At 42.9% G+C, this 24,963-nt stretch overlaps 1 protein-coding gene across 1 annotated transcript in view; it reads left to right on the plus strand.

Moving 5' to 3' along the window:
- The window catches only part of LOC149450354 (cytochrome P450 2C20-like), a 52,875-nt gene extending 29,069 nt beyond the window's left edge, over positions 1-23,806 (plus strand). The window contains exons 7-10 of the mRNA XM_089692052.1: positions 6,817-6,958; positions 17,189-17,376; positions 17,890-18,031; positions 23,004-23,806. Coding sequence (XP_089548178.1) covers positions 6,817-6,958; positions 17,189-17,376; positions 17,890-18,031; positions 23,004-23,200 — 669 coding nt within the window. The 3' untranslated portion in view covers positions 23,201-23,806. The remainder of the gene's footprint in view (positions 1-6,816; positions 6,959-17,188; positions 17,377-17,889; positions 18,032-23,003) is intronic.
- The last annotated feature ends 1,157 nt before the right edge of the window (positions 23,807-24,963 follow it).

The raw sequence follows: 24,963 nt of genomic DNA on the forward strand, positions 1-24,963 counted from the left end.
GGCTTGGGGAGGAATTTGTGTTAGAGGGGACGGGGGGGATTTGTGTTAGGAGTGGGGATGGGGGGGGTTGTGTTAGGAGATGAGATTGGGGGGGGGATTTGTTATAGGAGAGGGGATGGAGGGGATTTGTGATGACGGGGGATGGGGGGATTTGTGATAGGAGAGGGGCTGGGGGGGGATTTGGGATGGGAGAAGGGATTGGGAGATATTTGTGATAGGAGAGGGGATGGGAAGAGATTTGTGATAGGAGAGGGGATGGGGGGGGGGGATTTGTGATAGGAGAGGGGATGGGGGGGGGAATTTGTGATAGGAGAGGGGATGGGGGGGGATTTGTGATAGGAGAGGGGATGCGGAATTTGTGATAGGAGAGGGGATTGGGGAGGTGGGAATTTGTTCTAGGAGGGGGGATTGTACTAGGAGGAGGGATTAGGGGGGATTTGTGCTAGGAGAGGGGATTGGGGGGATTTGTGAAAGAGGGCATTTGGGGCAAATTTGTGCTAGGAGGGGGGATTTGGGGGAGAGTATTTGTGCCAGCGTGAAACATTTGAGGGAAAAGAGGATGTGTGCTAGGAAGGGTGAAGTAAAGCTACAGTTAAAGTTTATTTTTTTTTATTTTTTTTTTTTGTGGGGTTGGGTTTGTGACGGTGCAAGTCGCTGGTTTTACCTAAGGCACACAATAGTCTGGCACCAGCCCTGGTGGTGTGAATTTAATAGGTTCTAGTGGAGAGGATGAAATCTTGGGGATTGCTTTGAATGGTTCTTTATGGTGTCATATACTCACCACCCTACCAGATATGCCAATGTTATATAAACTGAGGTTATTTGTTAGGGTACCATGGAAGCTTCCCACTCAGATCCCGAGCCAAAACCTGAGGGATTTGACACCAGCCTTTGTTTCCAGATGTTGAAAGGGTTTGCCCTGTGTCATTGTGGGAGCCAGTGACAGGAGTAGGGACAGTGGCAGGGATTTTGACAAGAAAGTGACTGCTGGGTGTAGGATCTCCTAAGCTTGCACATCATGAAGGGGGGAGCAGAGGCACAGTTTGGCATCTTTTGCCCTGGATGCTAGATGACCTTGTCCCAGTACTGATGGGAAACGTCATGTTTCCTTGTGTATCCTGATGTTCACTGACATATATGAACATCATATTATAAGTATGGGGACGTACTGCATTTAACAGAGGGGACTGTAGACAGATGCAAACTGTTTGTATTTGTAATGTGAGTTATGGAATTACGAACCGGAATTGTTGGCGTTAACTGTGACCGCTGGTGCGTTGGCCTTGGGATTATGTCATTTCCTGTCAGAGGGTAAATAGATGGAAGGAATTGGTTCCTTTTGGACTTTTGGTTTTATGGAAAGCATGTGACAGCCCATACCATAGAGATGTAGTCACTCCTCAGCACGGTGGAGTAACCCTTGGTGGGACCCAAACATGAGACTGGAGGAAGAAGCCGAATCGTTACTAGTGGGAGGTGTCATAATTCAGTGGTACACCACTGCCATAGGCAAAGCCATAGCTTATGTTCCCAGTAGAATACTGAATGTTAAGTGTTTGTTAATAAAGAAACCTTCTAAGTAACCATCAATATGTAAAAAACTACTCTGTTGCTGGACTGTATTGATACCACTACATAAAATGTAAAGATGCCTTTTTCAGTAAAGCAAGTTTTTTTGTTTTTTTTTCAACAATGTCTGGTCTGATCACTTGATGAGAAGAGAATGAGTGTGCACTCCTGCAGTGAATGCTAATGGGGAATGAACTGTAACATTACAGTGAGGGTCAAGTCAGCAGGAAAGTAACATCTATGCAAGGAAGGAGAAGCAGCCAGTTCAGGAGATGGAGCGGTGGTGGCCAGTGATGGAAGTCTGTCACAGGGGTAGATTGATGCCTGTTTAATCTGCCCTTCTCAGGAACCCTATCTTAGGGCCTGCTGTGGAGCTTCCCAAGGACTGTGCCTGGACTGCGAATGTGCGACGTCTCAAATTATACAGTGACTTCTCTTTATGCCTTCGGGCTGAAGCAAGTGAGGTGTAATGCATGTAAGGACTAAGAATCTGAGAATCGTCTGTGTATTATCACCTGTGTATTCATCTCCATTGTCTGTGCACAATACATTCTGCAATTTGCCAAATTTGTTGCTTACGTAATCCAAATGTAGTTCAAGTTTCTTTGGCACTTTCTTACATTTTTCTTTTTATACAGCTGGTGCATTTCATTGTTTGATCACGTGGACTAATTTTTATTCCACTTCCATTCTCAGTTCATTTCTTTATTATTGCAGGAGTTTTGTGCCCAGTTTCTCTGTGCCATGTGTGAATGCAGTTTGAATGTTTATCCTCCTTGGTAGTATTAACCACATCATTGCATTTCAGTTGATATAGTTCATCTGTAATTTTAGCCTTTGTAAGTAAGATATCCCCCTTTTTGTGATGGCACAACTGTCGTCTCGGAAGGTCACTACATTGCTTTGGTTTTGTGAGCTTCTTCACTGATAAACGATTAGTTTCTAGAGCAGGGACACTCTGGGAAATAGAAGGAATAGGAGATGGTTTTCTTTACTGTCCCGATTCCATTATTTGCCCATTAGCTATGGTGATTTTTTTCTGTTTTTACTCTGGTCAAGGTGAATAAACACACCATGCCTGTGTAGCACCACCCCTTAAAAGTTGCAAGATATTTGGGTCCCCCTATAGCCCTGCACAGCCAGGCAACACACCTTTCCTTCACTCAGACTTGCAGTAGGCGACAGTAACCAGTCCTTGTTTTGAAGTTTTTCTTATTGAAGGGTTTAGAACTTGGATGGCGTAAAGGGGTGTATGGGATGCCCAAGGAATGGCAACTGAGGAAAACTCCTTAGCAACTATGTACAAGTCTTTACAGCAAAGTTTCTCTTCTGGAGAGCTAGCTAGCATCTCCTGTAGTACCACCCCAGATGACTCCTCTCCTCATCCAGCTGTACTAGATGAATCCCTGGGCAGGAGATCCACTGCAGTATGAAACAGTCTCAGGTAATATGGTAAATCCATTTCCCCAGTAGAGTACTAATTTCCCCTTACTGGCTCAGGCGGTTCAGGTTTAATCACTTGGTCCCTCTTCGGTGTTGCCGGAGGGTCGATGTCTGTTACCAGGTCTTCTGCTTGACCGCTCTTTTCCTGCCACACAGGTGGTCCTCTTTCAGGGGGCAGGTGAAGTCCAATGTTTTCCACCTTCCAAGGTCCTCTGTCTGCAGGTGAGCCCCTTTCCACCTGGGCCTCCTCACAGTTTCCTGCCCCCCAGCCTCAAATCCTTCTCTCTCTCTTCCACCTGAACTCTCCTGCTGCTGATCAGGCTCAGTCACATTAAAGGGTTGCCCTGGCCCCTTGCCAAGCCTCCTATTGGGAATTAGCCAGGATCACCTAAGAGTACAAACCAGCCACTTTTCAGATCCATCTCCAAAGATCTAGAGCAGGGGGAAATTCCAGAAGGCTGGTCTGCAGAGCCTCATCTCCTGACCCAAATGTAACCTTCTGACTATTGCACCTGGGCTGCTACTCAGCCCCTGACTGTCAATTAGGATTTATCTCCCCCTAACTACCTAGGAGGGAGCTACACCTGCAAAGATGAGGTGCAACTTTTTGGATTGAAAAACATTCATTATCTGAAGAAAAATAATTTTCTTCCTTCACACTTTTGACCTTTTGCAGTTTAGTTTGATTTTGCATTCCAGCTTTCCAGATTCTGTAATCTGCTTTTAAAGTACCTTGTTTTTTGCACACGTAGCAATCAAGTGTTTTTTGTTGCATGTTACTGTTTTTTATTTACATTTTTCATCTTTAAAGCAGACCTTGCCACAGAAGCACCGTTACTATTAATGCTGTTTTGCACTTATATTCATCCACAGCTTGCCCTTACACATTCCATTGTCTGTCCATTATTTGGATATGCATAAAGTGCTGTGACAAGAGTTTCATAACTTTTCTGGTAAACCTCTAAAAGTGATAGTGCTGCAACATGAAAATCTTTATTTCTTCTCCAATACCTCACAGGCGTTAAACCATTTCTATGGTGTTCCTTATGTAATCCTGCATGTCCTGACTTTTCATCAGCTTGGTTTGGTATGATCGAAAACAATTTATTGCTGAGATTAGCTCTTTCATGCAGCTTTTGTAATCCTTCCCACATTTCTTTAGCAGTTTCATACTTGGCGTAGAAGATGATCAAATCATACATATATTTAAGAGACATTGTACTCTGAGCTTTCTGATCTGTCTCTATCCACTCCTCCTGAAGAGTGTTATGGCCTGACTTAATTTTATACTTTTCCACATACAGTCATGGCCAAAAATATTGTCCCTTCCTGCATTTGTCAGATAATGCACCACTTCACACAGAAAACTGTTGCAATTACAAATGTTTCGGCGTTCTCATGTTTCTTTTGTTTGTATTTGGTATGATACAAAAAAGTGGAGAAACAAAAAGCCAAATCTGACACATTCCATGCAAAACTCCAAAAATGGACTAGACAACATTTTTGGCACTCTCAATTTAATATTTGGCAGCACATCACTTGGGAAAAAAAAAACTGAAATTAATGGCTTCCTGTAACCATCAATGAGTTTCTTCCACCTCTCTACTGGAATTTGAGCGCTCTTCTTTCACCAACTGCTCCAGGTCTCTCAGATTGGAAGAGTTCCTTTTCCCAACTGCTGTTCTGCGATCTCTCCACAGGATCTCTATGGGATTGAGATCTGAACTCATTGCTGGCCAGTTTAGTCCTCTCCAGCAATTTGTCTGAAACCTTTTCTGTGCTTTATGACGTGTGCTTTGGGTCATTGTCCTGCTGGAAGACCCATGACCTCTGACGGAGACCCAACTTTCTGACACTGGGCCATACATTGTACCCTAGAATTCTTTGGTAGTCTTCAGATTTCAAAATACCATGCACGTGGTCAAGACATCTAGTGCCTAAAGCAGCAAAGCAACCCCAAAGCATCAATGACCCCCCACCATGTGTGACTGAAGGGACTGCATTCCTTTCTTTAAAGGTCTCATTGTTTTTTCTGAAAACAGTAGAATGATGGGCTTTACCAAAAAGCTGGAATTTTCTTTGTCCACAGCACATTCTACTAAAAGGATTTTTGCTTCCAACCTGGATTTTATGTTTGTGTCCACAGTGGGGTCCTCCTGGGTCTCCTACCATAGTTTTCCTTTTCATTCAGATAGCAATGTATAGTGAGAGCTGTAACAGTTGTACCCTGGAAGTTGATCAAGGTTCTTTATCCACCAGTCAAACAATTCTTTGTTGCAATCTTTGATCAATTTTTCTCTTCTGTCCATGTCCAGGGAGATTAGATACAGTGCCATGGGCTGTAAACTTGACAATGGATACAGGAACATTAAGATCTCTGGAGATGGACTTGTAACCTTGAGGTTGTCCATGCTTTTCCACAATTTTTATTCTCAAATTCTCTGCTCTTTCTCTTCTTCATGCCCCGTTTGGCACAGAGACACACAACAGAAAGGTGGAGGCCATTTTTCACCATTTTAACTGGTTGCAAATGTGATTTCTATATTGTCAGTGCCTGGTCATTGATACAGATGAGTTTAACTACAAACTACAGGAGCATCACAAACTTGGGATGCAATTATTTCTTAGTTTTAAGAATGTGCCAATATTTTTCTCCAGTCCATTTTTGGAGTTTTGTGTGGAATGTTGTAGATTTGGCTTTTTGTTTCTCTATTTCTTTACTTGTATTGGTATGACACAAAAAAGTGAACATGAGAATGCCGCAACATTTATGATTGCAACACATTTCTGGACGAAGTGGTGCATTATCTGACAGAAATGGGGGGGGGGGGGGGGGGTGCCAATATTTTTGGCAAAGACTGTACCATCTCTTATTAGCTGCATTTTCATATTGAATTTCCAAGATTGGTAGTTCTGGTTTGTCAGATTTGCAAATGAAAACTTTTGTTACAGCTGTGTTACTGGCCATTTTCTTTTATTATGTTGCACAAAATATACCATGGATGCAGCTACAAACTTATAAACACTGCCATCTGCTGGTTGAAGAATATATCTCTAGTGAATACTGATGTAGTTGTTGCACAAAATACAGGAACACTGTATTCCAACACTTACCTCTCCTCTTCTTTCCCCTCCTCTCCTTTTCCTCCTCTCCCATCTCCCCTACTCTCCTCATTTCTTTTCTTCTAATCATCCTATTTCTTTATTCCCCCCCTTCATCTAATTATCGTCTCTTCTAATTCTCCCCCTCTATTCCCTTTCCTTACCACAGCATATTGCCTTCCCTTTCTTCTCCTCTCCACAACTTTATCGCCAATTTTTTGATAAAACACTACAAAAAAATAAAAATTGATCGATTTTTGTAGTTGTCTGGTGGGTAGTGAGACCTTTATTTGCTCAGTTAAAGAACTGCAGACACACTTCTGGGTTTTATGTTTCCTTGTCCCTCACTGATGGAACATCGGCACGCCATAAAGACCCAGGACCAGGCACATGAGCTATAGCTGGGCATAGTTTCTCAACATAAAGAAATCCGAACAGGTAAGTATTTAAAAAAATAAAAATAAATAATAATTTAAAAAAAAAAAAAAAATTATATATATATATATATATCTCATTTTTTTTTTTTTTTTTTTAATACTTACCTGTTCAGATTTATATATGAAATATTATTTTTGCAGGGTGCTTAAAAAAATTATATAGTGTGTATATATTGTACTGTCATGCCATGGCAACCTGCTGTAGTATGTGACTCATTCGTGTTGCTTATGCCTCCTGATGTTATTCCCCCTTCTGTCTTCTCAGGTGGAGAATGAAAAGGACCCAGATTTTTGTGATGACAGCCTGATGGCCATGGCGGTGGATCTGTTAGCAGCAGGTTCTCACACCACCGCTACCACCCTGACATTCTGCCTGATCTTCTTGGCTCACTATCCTGATGTCCAGGGTAAGATCAATAATACCCTCGCAGAATTCACTATGATCTCTTATGTTTGTCTGTCAGATATTCCAACCCTTACACACTTCATCCAACACTTCACCACAAAGAATAAAATGGCTGCAGTTCAACTTTTGAGTTAATAATGTTAACCCAGGCAGTGCTCCGAAAAGACACAGAAACATAGAAAAGCAGAAAAAAAGATCAAGTGGTCCATCAAGTCAGCCCCATTTTGTTTAAATTTATACATGTTTTGGATTTTTTTTGTTTTATATAATTTTTTCATCTGAGTATAGATCTATGACTGTACCAAGCATGTTTGAATGGACTTGTGCTTGGCTAACTTCCTACCTTTGCTGGAAGTCTATTCCAAGTATCAACTACTCTTTTGGTAAAAAGATTCTTTCTAAGGTTAGTTTTGAATGTTCCCACATCTAGTTTGAGGTCGTGTCCCCGTGTTCTTCATATTTAAAATCCTGCCCTCCTGTACCTTATTCAACCCCTTGCTGTATTTAAATGATTCAGACTATACCAGGGGCGGACTGACAACTCACGGGGCCCCTGCGCAATAGGGGATCATGGGGCCCCTGTATCCTTGCCCAAACTCAAAAAAGCCTATGACAAAGGTACCAGGGGCATCTCATGGGGCCCCCTACTGACCCCGGGCCCTCGGGCAGTGCCTGAGTTTCCAAATGGTCAGTCCGCCCCTGGACTATACATATGAAGTTCCTCTCCTGATATGATTTATCCCTCAGACCTTTCACCATATTGGTTCCCCATCTCTGGATCTCTTATCAATATCTTTTTGTAAGTGAGGTCCCCAGAATTGGATACAGTACTCTATATGAGGTCTAACTAAAGGTCTATATAGGGAAATCAGGACCTCCTTCCTCCTGCTGGTGATCCCTCTAGTGATATAAAGATCTATACAGGGGAATCAGGACCTCCTTCCTCCTGCTGGTGACCCCTCTAGTGATATAAAGATCTATACAGGGGAATCAAGACCTCCTTCCTCCTGCTGGTGACCCCTCTAGTGATATAAAGATCTATATAGGGGAATCAGGACCTCCTTCTGGTGACCCCTCTAGTGATATAAAGATCTATATAGAGGAATCAGGACCTCCTTCCTCCTGCTGGTGACCCCTCTAGTGATATAAAGATCTATATAGAGGAATCAGTGTTCTGTTAGTGGATCCTGCTCAGATGCTCACACACTGTAGTTACTAGCAGACATCTTTATTAGGTGCTCATAGCTGCCATTATACATGTGTCTGCCTAGAACTACAACCAAAGAGAGGCAATAACACAGTTGTACCAGTATCTAAGTAGTGAGACCCTTAGAGGCCATACACAGCATATAACATATTGCTACATCCTTTCTCTTTTAAATAAAAGAACAATGAAATATAACAAACACAAAATGGTGAAGTAGAACATAGCTACAAGTTAAATATAATCCTTGAGGTGAGACGGCTTTCTGCTTGTTCTGTCAGCTCGTGTAACATATGAGGTTTCTTCACAGAAATCTTGGTGTTCTTCTGATTCTGGCAGTCTATTTTCTGGGACTGTCTCTCTCTGCCTAGAGACCTCCCTATGCTCCTCAGCAGTCCCTGTTTCTTTGTTGCTGGTATTCATAGTCTCATCGCTTTGAGTGTCCATATACTGTTCCCAGGGCCCTGTATCATCTCCTTCTTGTGTTTTTCTCAGATGTCTCCGATTTCTCCTCCATCTTCTTCCTTCCTCTGTTATAATTTCATAGGACCGTGGTCCCAATTTCTGTACAACCTTCGCTTTTTTCCAGTGTTTGTCATATTTGCCTATTGGCTGAATCCATACATTTTCATTGCTCTGGAGAACAGGCAGATCTTTTGCAGATTTATTATAATAGAAAGCTTGCCTATCTTGATTCTTCGTTAGTTTGGCTTTAACATTGCCCACAAGCTTTGGCTTTAGTAGTTGACCTGCAGTTGGTAGGAGAGTCCTTGTACGTCTACTCATAAGCCGCTGTGCTGGACTGGTGTCTAGGCCTTGTGTGGGTGTGTTTCTGTGGTCCAGTATAGACAGGTATATCTCTGTACCTGCCTGTTTTGCCTTTTGCATGAGTCTTTTGGCTGTTTTTACTGCTGACTCGGCTTTACCATTACTCTGTGGATATCCAGGAGATGATGTCTGGTGCTCAAATTCCCACCTCTCCCTGAATTTTTTGAATTCTTCCGATGTAAATTGAGCGCCGTTGTCAGAGAACACAATATCCGGAATGCCATATCTGGCAAAATGGGCCTTGAGTTTTTTAATTACTGTTTTGGCCCTTGTGTCCTGTAAGTAGTCTATCTCCCAGAAGTTGGAAAAATAGTCCACAGTTACCAGATATTCCTTGTCGTTCCACGTGAACAGATCTGTTCCTACTTTTGACCATGGTCTGTTTGGAATTGGATGTGGTTGCAATGTCTCTTTCGGTTGCTTATCATTGCACGATGCACATATTTCACACTGTGCTATAAAGTTTTTTATGTGGTCATTCATTCCAGGCCAATAAACATATTCTCTTGCACGACGTAGACATCCTTCTACACCTAAGTGAGTCGAGTGCAATCTTTCTATAATGTCTCTTCTAAGGGATTTTGGTATGACAGCCCTTTCTCCTTTAAAGATGATTCCATGCTGCACAGAGAGTTCATCTCTTATGTGAAAAAATGGAGAAACCTCCATTGGAGCATGCTGCTTGTGTTTTGGCCATCCCTTCAAGATGACCGTCTTTAGGATCTGTAGACTTTTATCTTCCGCTGTGCCGGTCTGTATTTGTTTCAGTCTGTCTTTTGAGACAGACAGATATTCACACATATTGATGCTTTCAATGTCTTTTTCTTCTTCATTTGTGATGGGTAAGTAAGCTCTGCTTAGGGCATCTGCAATCAGTAAATCCTTTCCTGGACAGTAACAAATGTTAAAATCATATTTCTGAAGCCTTAACAGCATACGCTGCAGTCTTTTTGGGGCATTCAGTAGTGGCTTCTTTGTAATACTTTCTAAAGGCTTGTGATCTGAATGCACCACCACTTGTCTCCGTAGGTGTACTGGTGAAATTTCTCTAACCCGAATACTACCGCTAGTAGTTCCTTCTCGATTTGAGCATATCCTTGCTCTGTTAGAGTTAACGCTCTGCTTGTATATGTGATTGGCTGTTTATCCTGCATTAGTGTGGCTCCAAGGCCGGTTTCTGAGGCATCACATTGTACTACCACTGCTTGATCTGGATCAAAATATTTTAGCGTTGCTGCGTCTGCAATAGCATTTTTCACTGACTGAAAAGCAGTTTCATGGCTTTCTGTCCATTCCCAGAGTACGTCTTTGTGAGTTAGCTGTCTCAGTGGCTCACACATGTCTGATAAATGTTTGCAAAATTTGGAAAGATAATTCACCATGCCCAGGAATCGTTGTACTCCACGTATATCTGTAGGTGTCGGCATGTCCTGTATTGCCCTCACCTTCTCTGGATCGACTTTAACACCATTTGAGGTAAGAAGATGTCCAATATATGGTACTTCTGTCATTTTTAGTTTGAATTTTTCCAGGTTCAGTTTGATTTGTTTTTTTCTACATCTGTCTAAGAATTGTATCATCTTTTTATCGTGATCCTTTGTTGCGGATGCTAGATCATCACCTTCCCCAACTATTAGTATATCGTCTGCTATTATTTTTACTCCAGACAGTCCTTCCAAAGCTTGCATCAATTTTTGTTGGAACACTTCTGGAGCCGGGCTTACTCCCATTGGCATTCTAAGCCACTTATAGCGTCCAAATGGGGAAGAAAATGCTGTTAATAAACTTGATTCGTTATCCAGTTCCACGTGCCAGAACCCATTTTTCACATCACATACCGAAAATATTTTAGCCTTTGATAGATCTGGTAGAATATCTTCTATTGTTGGCATTGGATAGTGATTTCTTTTAAGGGCCTTGTTCAGTGGCTTAGGATCAATGCATATTCTTAACTTGCCTGATGGTTTTTTCACTATCACCAAACTGCATATCCAGTCTGTGCTTTCCTGTACTGGTGCTATCATACCTCTGCTGTGCAAATCCTGCAGTTCCTCTTTAAGCGGTTGCATTAAGGCTACAGGTACTCTTCTTGTAGGCAGTCTGGTAGGCTGTATTGTATGATCAATTTCTAGTTTGTATTTACCTTCTAGGCACCCATCACCTTCAAATAAATCAGCATACTCTGTTTTTATGTGGTGAAAATCCAAAATGTATTCTGCCTTTTGTTTAGGATTTTGAGTATTCTCAGAAACTTCCAGAGCCATGATGTTATGGGACTGCACCTTTATTAAGTCCATAGCCTGAACTGCTTTAACTCCCAGCAAAGGAATGTGATCGTCCTCCTGCAACACAGTAAACTCCACTCTGTAGCTCTTTCTGTTACGTGGATTTCTTAAATTTAGCTTGCATGTTCCCATGGGTTTCAGAACACTTTTGTTGTACATGACCAGTACCTTATCAGTGGGCTCAATGGGAACCTGTTTGTTAAGCAGAGTAAATGGAATGACATTGCAGCTTGCTCCACAATCCAGCTGAAATCTTATGGGCTGTTCATCCACCATAAATATGGCAAAGAGCTGCTTTGCATCATTGGCTACTGGCTGTTTGACTACATTGAGGTTCTCTGTTGCAGACTGCAGCTGCAGCCATGTGATGCCCTCTGTGCTGTCCTCGTCTGTGTCCTGGGTCACTGTGTGGACTTGTCTGTACTGTTTTCTGGTTTTGAATCTGCACACAGCTGAAAAGTGGTTCATCTTGCCACAAGTCCTGCAGGACTCCCCATACGCTGGACATTTCTCTTTGTCTCTTTCATGTCTTTTGCCACAGTATTTACACTGGACTGAGCTCACAGGGAGCCTGGACCTTGCTCTGCCTTTCACAGATAGTGCATGTACTGAGACATCACTGGTGCCCTCCATCTTCAGCCTGTCTTTAGTCAGCTCAGCAGCCCTGCAGATTTGTATACATTTCTCCAAAGCCAGCTCTTCCTCCCTCAGTAATCTTTCTCTGAGGTGAGAGTCTCTGATGCCACACACTATCCTGTCTCGGATAAGGGAGTCCCTGATGTCCCCAAATCCACAGGTTGCAGCCAGTCTCCTCAGCTCTGTCACATATCTGTCCACACTGTCCCCAATCTCCTGATTCCTTGAGAAGAACTTGTATCTCTCCACTGTCTCATTCTTTTTGGGGTCACAGTGCTTATCAAATGCTTGCAGTATGTCTGTCAGTGCCATGCTGTCTGTGAGCAGGGTCTCGGCTAGTTCTCTGCCTTTTTCCCCAATCAAGTAATAAAACAGCTTTACTTCCCTCTGCTCATCTCTGGGTGCCACTGTCAGGTCCACATACAGAGTAAACTCTTCCTTCCAGTGTCTCCATGTCTGTGAGAGATTGGAAGAAGTGACATTCAGTCTCTGAGGGGGTTTCAGGCCACTCTCCATAGTGCAGTCTGATAGGGACTCTGTACTTACAGTTGCTGATTCTCTGTACAGTTCTAGTGTCACACAATCTGTATTTGTAGACAGAAGACTTGCTATTCAGAGGTTCAGTGCCCAGCTGCCACCATGTTCTGTTAGTGGATCCTGCTCAGATGCTCACACACTGTAGTTACTAGCAGACATCTTTATTAGGTGCTCATAGCTGCCATTTGACATGTGTCTGCCTAGAACTACAACCAAAGAGGCAATAACACAGTTGTACCAGTATCTAAGTAGTGAGACCCTTAGAGGCCATACACAGCATATAACATATTGCTACAATCAGGACCTTCAGGGATATCATCAGCAAACAGATACAGCTGACCCACCAATCCTCTAGTTATATTACCTATATACTGTATAGATTAAATAGAACAGCACCTAGTACAGAGCCTTGTTCTACACCAGTAGTGAGTGGTCTCTGTTCTGAATGAACCCTCTTTACAACCACACTCTGGTATCTATCATTTAGCCAGTTGTGTGTAGCACTGCAGTGCATCCAGAAAGTATTCCCAGCGCTGAACTTTTGCCACATTTTGTTCTGTTACAGACTGATTCCAAAATGGATTAAATTCATTTTTTTCCTCCAACATTCTACAAACAATACCCCATAATGACAATAGGAAAAGTTTTGAAATCTTTACAATTTATTAAAAGTAAAAAACTAAAAAAAACCCATGTACATAAGTATTTGGAGAGTTCTCCAGCCTCTCTGGTATACCACCGTAGATAAATCATTCTCTTATCTGGCTGCCTGAAGGAATCCCTGGGCAAGGTGGTCCAGTGCCTACCACAGTAAGTTGAACAGTCCCGGTAATGAGCTAATGAGGTTTCCCACCAGCGTGCTGTCTTCCCCTTAACTGGCCCGGGAGGTGTAGGATTACTCACTCAATCACTCTCTTGTGAGCTGGTGTAGGTAGTTGGCTGCCTTTAGGTCTTCTGCTGGCCGACTCCTTTCCTGGCTCTACAGGTGGTGCTCGCTTTGGGGGCCAGTGAGGATGAGCGATCCTCCTTTCCATCTTCCTGCCTGTAGGTAGACTACTTCAATGTGGGCTTCCTCACATCTTCCACCCGAACTCTGCTGCTGCTGAGTAGGCTCAGTCACACTTAAGGGCTGGACCCATGCCAAGCCTCCTGCTTGGGGACTGTCCAGAGTTCCTTCAGTAGGCAGACCAGCCCCTCCTCATTCCCGCTCACTGCTTCTAGAATCTTCTCCAAAATTCTAGAGCAGGGGGAGGCATCAAGGCAGTGATCTGCAGAGCCTCTCAGCCCTGACCTACATTTGACCCAGCTGACTATCACCCAAGCTGCTGCTCAGCTTTTCTAACTAAAAAACCTAACTAGCTCCCCCTAGCTAACTAGGAGGGTACTACATGTGTATTCACTGAACCACCCAAGGGATAAGCACAACTTTTGTATTAGATCTTTATGCGGAACTGTATCAAATGCTTAGCTAGGGTAGGCTGTGTCCACAGCATATTGGTAATATAGTAAAAAAAAAATTAGTTAGATTAGTCTGATATGATCTGCCACCAGTAAAGCGATGCTGCTTTGGGTCCAGCATGTTGTGTGTTTTTAAGTGATCATTGATCCTTCTTTTCAGGAGTGATTCCATTAACTTGACTAGTACCGATGTTAAACTCACTGGCCTGTAATTGTCACCTTGTACCTCGCTGCCCTTCTTGTGGATAGGTACAATATTAACTGTCTGCCAGTCATGGGGAACTTTTCCTCTTAGAAGAGATTGATTAAAAAGATCCATTAATGGTTCAGCAACTAGACCTCAAAGTTCTCTCAGAACTCTGGGATGATCCATCACGGCCCATTGCTTTATTAAGCTCTAACCGAGTCAGTTCCTCTGCTACCTCTGCCTCCGGAAATCCTAAAAATGAACCATCATTATTAGGCCCCATGCACACTGGGCAGTGTAATAACGCTGGCAGCATTAGCTGTGTAAAATAGTTTTTCAGCGGTTTTTGTTAGTGTTTTTGCATTAGCATTTAGCTGCATTTTTCCACATTTAGCAATTTTTACCATTTTTTTTACACAGAAAAAAATATTTTTCGCTAAAAAAAAGGTCCAAAAACGCAGTTTTGCCACGTTAGAGTGTTTTTACAGCTAAACAAAATGCTCTAGAAACCCACTAATTCTGAGGGGTGTTTCAACCAAAAAATGCTGATTAAAACCTATGTGTGCATAGATACATAGGATAACATGCTGGGAGTTCACCGGCTGTAGATAAACTCCAAAAGCCACAAACAGCCACTATAAAAACGTCCCGTGTGCATGAGGACTAAGAACTAATATGATTTCTGACTGGGAAGACTGAACAGAAGTAATTGTTTAAATGGTTTGCTACATCCAGGCCTCACTGAACATACAGTTGTGTTCAAAATAATAGCAGTCAGACATCACTAACCGGATCAATTACTGTTTTTAGTAGAAATGATATTTCTATATGGCAAATAATTTCCTAGCAGGTGTAGTAGAGTAATAGAAATCCAACAGACCCAACAGTCATGACATGCATGCTGCTGATTCTGTGTCATTAAATCACTCATTGAAAGGGGCATGCTCAAAATAATAGCAGTGTGGAGTTCTATTAGTGAGGTCATTCATTCTTTGAAAAACAGGTGGCAATTATTGCCCTTATTTAAGGAAGGAAGGCAGCAAATGTTGTACATGCTGGTTACAGTGCATTTCTCTCTGAAATTCTGAGGAAAATGGGTCGTTCCAGACATTGTTCAGAAGAACAGCGTACCTTGATTAAAAAGTTGATTGGAGAGGGGAAAACATATAAAGAAGTGCAGAAAATGATCGGCTGCTCAGCTAAAATGATCGCAAATGCTTTAAAATGGCAACCAAAACCTGAAAGACGTGGAAGAAAGCGAAAAACTACCATTCGAATGGATAGAAGAATAGCCAAAATGGCGCGGACTCAGCCAACAATCGGCTCCAGGAAGATGAAAGAAGGTGTGACGTTCCCTGTGAGGACTGTTACAATTAGAAGACGCCTATGTGAAGCCAAGCTATCTGCAAGAAGTCCCCGCAAAGTCCCACTGTTGGGAAGAAGACATGTGCTGAAGAGGTTACAATCTGCCAAAGAGCACATTGACTGGCCTGAAGAGAAATGGAGAACATTTTGTGGACTGATGAAAGTAAGATTGTTCTTTTTGGGTCTAGTGGGCGGAGACAGTTTGTCAGACGGCCCCCAAACACTGAATTCAAGCCACAGTACACTGTGAAGACAGTGAAGCATGGTGGTGCAAGCATACCAGGGATCATGGATCAGTTTGAATACATCAGAATACTTGAAGAGGTCATGCTGCCTTATGCTGAAGAGGAAATGCCCTTGAAATGGGTGTTCCAACAAGACAACGACCCCAAACACACCAGTAAACGTGCAACATCTTGGTTCCAGACCAACAAGATGGACGTTATGGAGTGGCCAGCCCAATCCCCGGATCTTCATCCAATAGAAAACTTGTGGGGTGACATCAAAAATGCCGTTTCTGAGGCAAAACCAAGAAATGGAGAAGAACTGTGGAATGTCGTCCAATCATCCTGGGCTGGAATACCTGATCACAGGGGCCAGAAGTTGGGTGACTCCATGCAACACAGATGTACAGCAGTTCTCAGAAACAGTGCGACTACAACCAAATATTCATGAAGTCATTCAAAGGAAAGCAAAATCTTCAAACATTTTTCAGTTTATATAGTGAATGTTTGAGTTTGTAAAGAAGAATACAAACACTGCGATTTTTTTTTTTTTTTTTTTTTTTTTTTTTTTTGAACCGTCTAATATTCACTTTTCTTCAATTTTTTTAGAGGAACAACACAAATTTGATCTATTTTTCTTCATGTTTTGATTTGGAATAGAATGTGTCGTGTTCCCAATGCATTTGTGTGGATGGAAATAAAAGCTATTAGAAGGATTTTGAGCGTTATTCACTTTTTTCAACACACTGCTATTATTTTGAACACAACTGTAAGTGTTGTGCCCAGTTCTCATTTTAGTGATCCCATTGTAAATTTTTCCTTCCATCGCTGAAGTACCTAAAAAAGGTTTTATCTCCAACTTAATAGGTTTGGCCAATTCCTCCTCTTTCTGTACCTTGGCAGCTCTGATAATGTGTTTGGCTTTCTTTTGGCTATTTTTATACACTTCTCTATCAGCTACATCTCCTGTTTCTCCTATAGGCTGATTTTTCTCTCTTTCTATCCTACATACCTCTTTAGTGAACCATTTAAGATGTTTAAGTGAAGATTAAGAACCTAAACAAAATGTTCTTTATACCTACAAGTCTCATGGAACCCACTGGTCACATTCTTCATTGACCACTACGTGGCCAACAAGTGCACAGCATTGCAAGAGAAGACCAGTTATTTGATGGCTGCATGGAGACAACTGGTGGATCGAAGTGTTGCCATGCACATGAATAGAGCATGGAGTTTGTTGTCCAATGCTTGCCAGTACTAGCTGAAGCCTTGAGAAAGAAGGGGAGCACACTATTGCAATGTTGGGTGATTACGGATGAGTACCACTTATCCTATACAGTTGCCCAGTACTTTGCAACACTCAACTCCATCAGTTGTCTCCATGAAGCTATCAAACAACCAGCCATCTCCTGCAGCTCTGTGCAGTTTTTTTTTTTTTTTTTCGAAATGTCTACCAATTCCCTAGATGTTTTTAGGAACTCACAGCCACCTCCTTTTTATATTTCAGCAAAGGTTCAACAGGAAATTGATGAGGTGACACAGTCATTGCGTCTACCTGGAATTGAAGACAGACCTCAACTGCCGTACACCAATGCCGTCATCCATGAAATGCAGAGAGTTCTAGATTTGGCACCAACTGCTCTCTTCCATGCTGTGACCAATGATATCAAGTTCCGTGGATACATCATCCCGAAGGTATACGACTGTGATATACGTCAGCCCGTGTTTATGCAAGAGTGTGCAAATAATAAGGAAAATAGTGATGTGACACAGCTAAAAATAGAAAAAGCAACTAAAATCAATAAAATCTGTATGGAGGAGGAAAGTTGTATGGTATGGGAGTAGGCATATAGGAGTAGGCAAATGATGTATTTCTGCCTGCCAGAAAAATGACCACTTACTTGTACTGCACTTGGCCAATTATTATTATATCATGCAGCCGGTTCATTCTGAGTTTTTCTTTTAATATTTTATGTTAGCAGAATGTATTCTACTGTTGTGTAGAAAAGCTTATGAAAAACAATCCTCTTCCTGTTCGGGCACCTAATACTCCTCGTTACTATACTCTTCCTCATTATTCCAACATTTACTGCTAGATAAATAAGTTACATTTTCACACAGACATTCACATGATTTAATTGGCATTGAGCTTGTACAATGTATAATGTGATTGTTCTCATGTATAATAGTGAGTCTCTCCTTTACCAGGGCGCCATCATCATCCCATTCCTGACATCGGTGCTTAATGACCCCTCTCAATGGGAAACACCAGAAAGGTTCAATCCTGGACACTTCCTGGATGAGGAGGGCCAGTTCCGCAATCGGGTGGCCTTCATGCCATTCTCAGCCGGTAAGAAATCCAAAACATTATTCTGTCAGTGCCAGGCTGGGGTAAAGTAAACAATTTCTTCACTGAAATACATAGAAATATATCACACAAGTGTCTGAAAATCTGACTTCTTGTCAGGGGCGGACTGACTATTTGGAAACTCGGGCACTGCCTGAGGACCTGGGGTCAGTAGGGGGCCCCATGAGATGCCCCTGGCCCCTTTTTCATAGGCTTTTTTGCGTTTGAGCAAGGACACAGGGGCCCCATGATCCCCTATTGCCCGGGGGCCCCATGAGTTGTCAGTCCGCCCCTGCTTCTTGTAGAGTTTTTAAAGCAGAGCTCGACAAATCCCAGGCGCCAGTTCACCATGGCTACTAGAAATTGCCTCCTGGCACCTGGCTTCACATACTGCCTCCCATAGACTTCAAAGGGGAAGTCGCACCCCATAGGCTTCAGCTGGAAGCCGTGCCCCATAGGCTTCAGCTGGAAGCCGTGCCCCATAGGCTTCAGCTGGAAGCCGTGCCCCATAGGCTTCAGCTGGAAGCCGTGCCCCATAGGCTTCAGCTGGAAGCCGTGCCCCATAGGCTTCAGCGCAAAAACTCCTGTCAATAGCATTCCTATGTGAACACTTATCTCCGCATGCCACTGTACTCTTATCACTTGCGAGTCTGGACTGCACCACTCTCGCACAGGACCCTGTTCATGATGGCACTCAAAATACAATGCGTGTGGATCGTATCTTTGTGAACTACCTCAATAGGAACACAAAAATCTAGCCTGACATGCGAACCTGTGAGTTTCAGAACCGGTCCAGAATCACGTACAATATGTGTGAACTAGGGTGGCTCTATTCACACCTGGGAGTTTTATAATCGCAGTAAAATTTTTGTGATAGCAAAATGCAGGTTCAGGTGCCATTATTTTCAATAGGGCCTACAACGTGGTGCAGTTTTGCTGTGATTGTCACCAGGCAAATTGCATTGTGTGAAGTCGCGGGCGCTGACAACCCACGTTACGCTAAAAAAACCTGGCTCCTAAATTTTTTAGCTAGCTTCTAGATTCTAAGCAAATGTTGTCAAGCCCTGTTTTTAAAGAGACCTTGTTGCCTTGCCCACTTAGGGAAAAGAAACACCCTCAACCACCTTATACTTCCCCCTTACCACCTTCACAGTGCTCCATTGCCAGTCCTTCCACTGTCATTCATCCTGCAGAATATCCATTGCTGCAGCTTACATGGGATGCTGATGTCATCCCTCAACCATGTGACAGTGTTCTGGCCTAGTTATTAGTCACTAGTCCCAAGGACTGCATCACAGGCGTGGATCATGTCTTCTTCATACTTGGAAGCACTGGGTATTTTGTGGTGACCAACAGAAGGAGTGACGGGAGGATTGTGAAGATGAATATCAGATTGTTGGGATATGGGCTTTAAACAGACCTATTACATTGTCCTGAAAAGACAAGGAGCCAGACAAGGAATGAACCCTTCTATTTCTCATCCAGGAAATGATGTCATCCTGTTGCCTATAATTTTTCCTAGACATTTGGTGATAATAGGAGATTCTATAATCAGAAGGACTCCGAGTAATCTATCGTAAGGATCACTTCAGCTGAATGGTTTGCTTTCTCCCTGGTGCCAGGGTTTGGCATGTGGTGGCCCTGATTGATAAATTACTGGGTGGGGCTGGGCATGACCCAGCTGTCTTGGTCCATGTTGGAACCCATCACCGAATACATGGAAGGTGGAGGCTTCATTAAGAGTCAATTTTAAAAAACTAGGCTGCAAGTTGAAGGGAAGGACCTCCAAAGTGATATCCTATGAAATATTACCTGTGCCATGCACAACACAGGAAAGACGGGGAGATTAGAGCACTCCATGCATGGCTAAAAACCTGTTGTAAGAGGGAAAGATTTGAGTTTGTAGAGCACTGGGCTGAGTTGACATTGGGGTACAACCTATATGCTAGAGATGGTTTGCACCTAAATGGAGGGGGGGGGGGGTCTGCTGTGCTAGGGGAGAGGTTGGTTTATGAGAAAGCTGGAGTATTTAAACTAGGATTGAGGGGGGAGGGAGAATTAGATTACAATGGGGCAGACAGGTCTGACAGGGGTCAGTCCCTATTGGTGGGTGGAATGGGTAAAGATAGGAGGAGGGCTATGGCAGGTGATAAAGAGGTACCCATGTTACAAACAACCATTGGAAATTGTACTCAAAGAAAAAATATGCAAAATGCGTGTGCAAAATGTGACAATGAATTCAAGTGTGTGTTCACCAATACCATGCCAGGCCCGTAATCTGCCATGGGCCCCCGTACCGACTCCTCATGCTGCTGCCAGGCCCGTAATCTGTCATGGGCCCCCGTACCGCCTCCTCATGCTGCTGCCAGGTCCAGAGTGTGTCAAATATGCAAAATGCGTGTGCAAAATGTGACAATGAATTCAAGTGTGTGTTCACCAATACCAGAAGTAAAATAGGTGAGTTGGAAGCTTTGGTGCACAAAAGGAACTATGAATGAATTGATATTGCTGAATCTTGGCTTCATTCTTCACATGACTGGGCCATTAATATTCCTGGCTATGCTCTCGTTTGGAGAGACAGAGTAAATAGGAAAGGTGGTAGTGTCTCTACGTGAGAAGTGATCTCAGAGCGAGTGTGAAAGAGGACCTGGTTGATGGAGAGTGTGATGAGGCTGAAGCATTATGGGTGGAACTGCACATGGGGGTGCATACTACAAAGGTAATCGTTGGAGTTCTTTATTGGCCAACCAATGTTAATGAGGAGGTGGAGACTCAGCTCCTTGCCCAGATAGAAAGGGCTGCAAGGGCTGAGACAGTGATGATAATAATGGGGGGTTTTAACTACACCAAAATTAACTGGCGTAATGGCACTGCAGAACCAGTTAAAGGGAAAAAATGTATAAAGTTACTACAGGACAATTTTATGGTACAGTTCATAGAGGCCCCAACTAGGAATAATGCTCTGCTGGACCTGTTAATCTGAAACCATACAGAGCTTAAAGTTCATATAAAAGAAAATCTGGGTAGCAGTGACCATAACATGATTTCATTTAATGTTAGTTGTAAACAACGAGCACATACTGGAAAGATAAAAACACTCAGCTTAAGTAGAGCAAATTTTACAAGGATGAGGCTGTTCTCTAGGACTTGGAGGGAATATTGGGATCAATGAACACAGACTAAAAATGGGAATTCTTCAAAAGGACTGTATGTGAACACACTGAAAAATACACTATATTGCCAAAAATATTGGGCCGCCTGCCTTTACACTCACATTTGTGAGGTCAGGCAGTCTCCGCTCTAATTCATCCCAAAGGTGTTCTGTGGTGGTGTTGAGGTCAGGACTCTGTGCAGGCCAGTAAAGTTCCTCCACCCCAAACTGGCTTCTCCATGTCTTTATGGACCTTACTTTGTGCACTGATGCGCAGTCATGTTGGAACAGTAAAGGGCCATCCCCAAACTCTTCCCACAAAATTGGGAGCATGAAATTGTCCAAAATGTCTTGGTATGCTGACACCTTAAGAGTTCCCTTCTCTGGAACTAGGGGGCCAATCCCTGAAAAACAACTCCACACCATAACCCCCGCTCCACCAAACTTTACACTTGGCACAATGCTGTCAGGCAACTACTGTTCTCTTGTCGAATACCAAACCCAGACATGTCCATCAGATTTTCAGACAGAGAAGTGTGATTCGTCACTCCAGGGAACACATCTCCATTGCTCTAGAGTCCAGTGGCGGCGTGCTTTACACCACAGCATCTGACACTTTGCATTGCACTAGGTGAAGTAAGGCTTGGATGCATCTGCTCGGCCATAGAAAACCATTCCATAAAGCTCTCTACGCACTGTTGTGCTAATCTGAAGGCCACACCAAGTTTTGAAGTCTTTAGCTATTGACTCTGCAGACAGTTGGCGACTTCTGCGCACTGTGCACTTCAGCATGCGCTGACCCCGCTCTGTCATGTGACGTGGCCTACCACTTGGTGGCTGAGTTGCTGTTGTTCCCAGTTGCTTCCAATTTGTTATAATCCCACTAACAGTTGACAGCGGAATATTTAGTAGCCAGGAAATGTCATGGATGGACTTATTGCCCAGGTGGCAACCTATCACGGGACCATGCTTGAATTCACTGAGCTCCTGAGAGCGACCCATTCTTTCACAAATGTTTGTAGAAGCAGTCTGCATGCCTAGAGGCTTCATTTTGTACACCTGTGGCCATGGAGGTGATTGGAACATTTGAATCCAATGATTTGGAAGGGTGTCCCAATTCTTTTGGTAATATAGTGTATATATACTAATCTCTATATCATTTATAAACCAGTTAAACAGAATTGGTCCCGGGACAGAGCCCTGGGGCACCCCACTCACAACTCCTGACTATTCAGAAGGTATGCTGTTTATCACCAGCCTTTGCATTGCCCCTGCAACCAACTTTCTCTCCAGGTATATACACTATTGTTGATGCCAGCAGACCTCAATTTGCACATTAAGCGTTTATAGGGTATCATGTCAAACGCTTTGGTGAAATCTAGATACACTACATCCACCGGCTTTCCTCTATGCAGATTACAGCTCACTTCCTCATAGAATGTTAACAGGTTGGTCTGGCAAGAATAATCTTTCATAAAGCCATGCTGGTTACCGCTAATGATACTTTTTTTTCATCAGCAAATTCTTAGATATGGTCCTTTATCATCCCCTCCAACAGTTTACAAACTATTGGATTGGTGAATCCATACATTAATCTGGGGATTCCCTCCTCAGTTCTTGTTCTGCATTGATTCTACAACCTTGTGCACATTATTTCTAACAAATATTGTATTTACAATTAGTGTCATTATAATCTGTGTTACTAATCTGAGATGAGCAAATCTTTGATGCATTTGATAAAATATTAAACAGAGTAAAACAGCCATGTTGTTTGTGTGGATTCATAACGCTGCCTCATTTTCCTCAACCTCAACTCTTCTACAGGAAAGCGTGTTTGTCCCGGAGAGGGTTTGGCCCGAATGGAGCTCTTCCTTCTCCTCTCTGCTCTGCTCAAGAAATTCACCTTCAAGCTGCCCCCAGGAGATGAGCGTCGGGACTCCAAATGGCTGCATGCTAATAAACGTGATGTTGTGTCTAATGCTAAGCTATGTGCCGTGCCCCGAGCATTACCTACCAAGTAACTTGTTATGAAAAAAGCGTCTTAGGGGTTTGTGATGGACCTCATCATAGGGGTTTGTGATGGTCCTCATCATAGGGGTTTGTGTTGGTCCTCATCATAGGGGTTTGTGATGGACCTTATCATAGGGGTTTGTGATGGACCTCATCTTAGGTGTTTGTGATGGACCTCATCATAGGGGTTTGTGATGGACCTCATCATAGGGGTTTGTGATGGACCTCATCATAGTGGTTTGTGATGGACCTCATCATAGGGGTTTGTGATGGACCTCATCATAGGGGTTTGTGATGGACCTCATCATAGGGGTTTGTGATGGACCTCAATATACAAGTATAATAATAATAATACAACACAATTAACACTTTTGCATGTTTTTTTTTCATCTGTCCAAACTGTTTAAAAACAATATTATAAAAATCAGTTGGGCCCCGCTCATATATAAATAGTTACATACAAAATACATAGGATTGCAAGAGAGACAAACTGTGGACATGTCTTCAAATCTGCCCATAGACCAGACAAAAGTGTTATAAATGAAATGTTCAATCCAGGTTATGTTCAATCCAACTTATATGTAGAAAACAGCAAATAAACACCATCCAAGCACCTGTATCAGTGTATGTCTCCATTGAACTCTACAAGGATAATTATTATTATTACTATACAGTATTTATAAAGCGCCAATAGTTCGCTCAGCGCTGTACATTACAGAGGGGGACAGAACATGTGACAGAACAATACCAATACAATGCAAAACATGAGGGGATCGAGGGCCCTGCTCTTTCGAGCTTACAATCTAATTCAACCAGGTTAGAAATATGGTGCATACATATTTTCCACACGCAGGGGTGGACTGACCATTTGGAAACTCGGGCACTGCCCGAGGGCCCGGGGTCAGTAGGGGGCCCCATTAGATGCCCCTGGTACCTTTTTCATAGGATTTTTTGAGTTTGGGCAAGGACACAGGGGCCTCATGATCCCCTATTGCCCGGGGGCCCCATGAGTTGTCAGTCCGCCCCTGTCCACATGTGTAATATTGTAATGTCACTGAATAGTTTATCCTGTTGGATCAATGTAGTAATATTGCTTCTTAGGCCACTGTAAATATAGACCACCAGAGTTGAAAATCTAATATAAATGCTCATGTGGTGGTACTGGGTTCCTGCTTGGACAGTCCATGCAAACTCCAGATGTAGAGATAAATGCTTCATGAATTGTGGCCAGCAAGGGGATGTCTTACATATTTGCTGGTCGTGTCTGCAGTTGACTGGTTTGTGGTCCAGAGTCTTTGGTCTCTTACATACTGTTTCACCTGACGATTGTTAAGGATGCCATGTTAGCTCCACTACATTGCCTCATTCAGAAATTTGCTTCCAATTTATTTTTTGTCTGCTAAGCGGACCATTCCACAGGCCTGGAAGAAACCAACTGTCTTCTTTTAAGGAGCGAAAGACCATATGACCACTTTAATGATCAATGAACAGAAGTCCAGCATTTTAAAGGACTCTCTCACTAAGTTTCTCAAAAATGTGGCAACTTGGATCAATTATTCTTTCCCTTCTTCGCACCTGGCCAGTTTTGGCCGTTAATAGTTGATGCCTGAGATGGTCCTGAGTCTATGGTACCTCTCTGCCCTCCCTTCCCCCCTCCCTTCATTCTATTCCTTATTTACTCATATTTTCTTAGGTTCTTTCATATTTTCTGGTTGCATCCATTGATATGAAACCTGCTTTTATGGAACGTGCCGAATTATGATTTTTTTTTTAG

Source organism: Staurois parvus, unplaced genomic scaffold, assembly GCF_062004578.1.
Source record: "Staurois parvus isolate SC_StPar_1 unplaced genomic scaffold, SC_StPar_1.0 ptg000575l, whole genome shotgun sequence".
NCBI lineage: Eukaryota > Metazoa > Chordata > Amphibia > Anura > Ranidae > Staurois > Staurois parvus.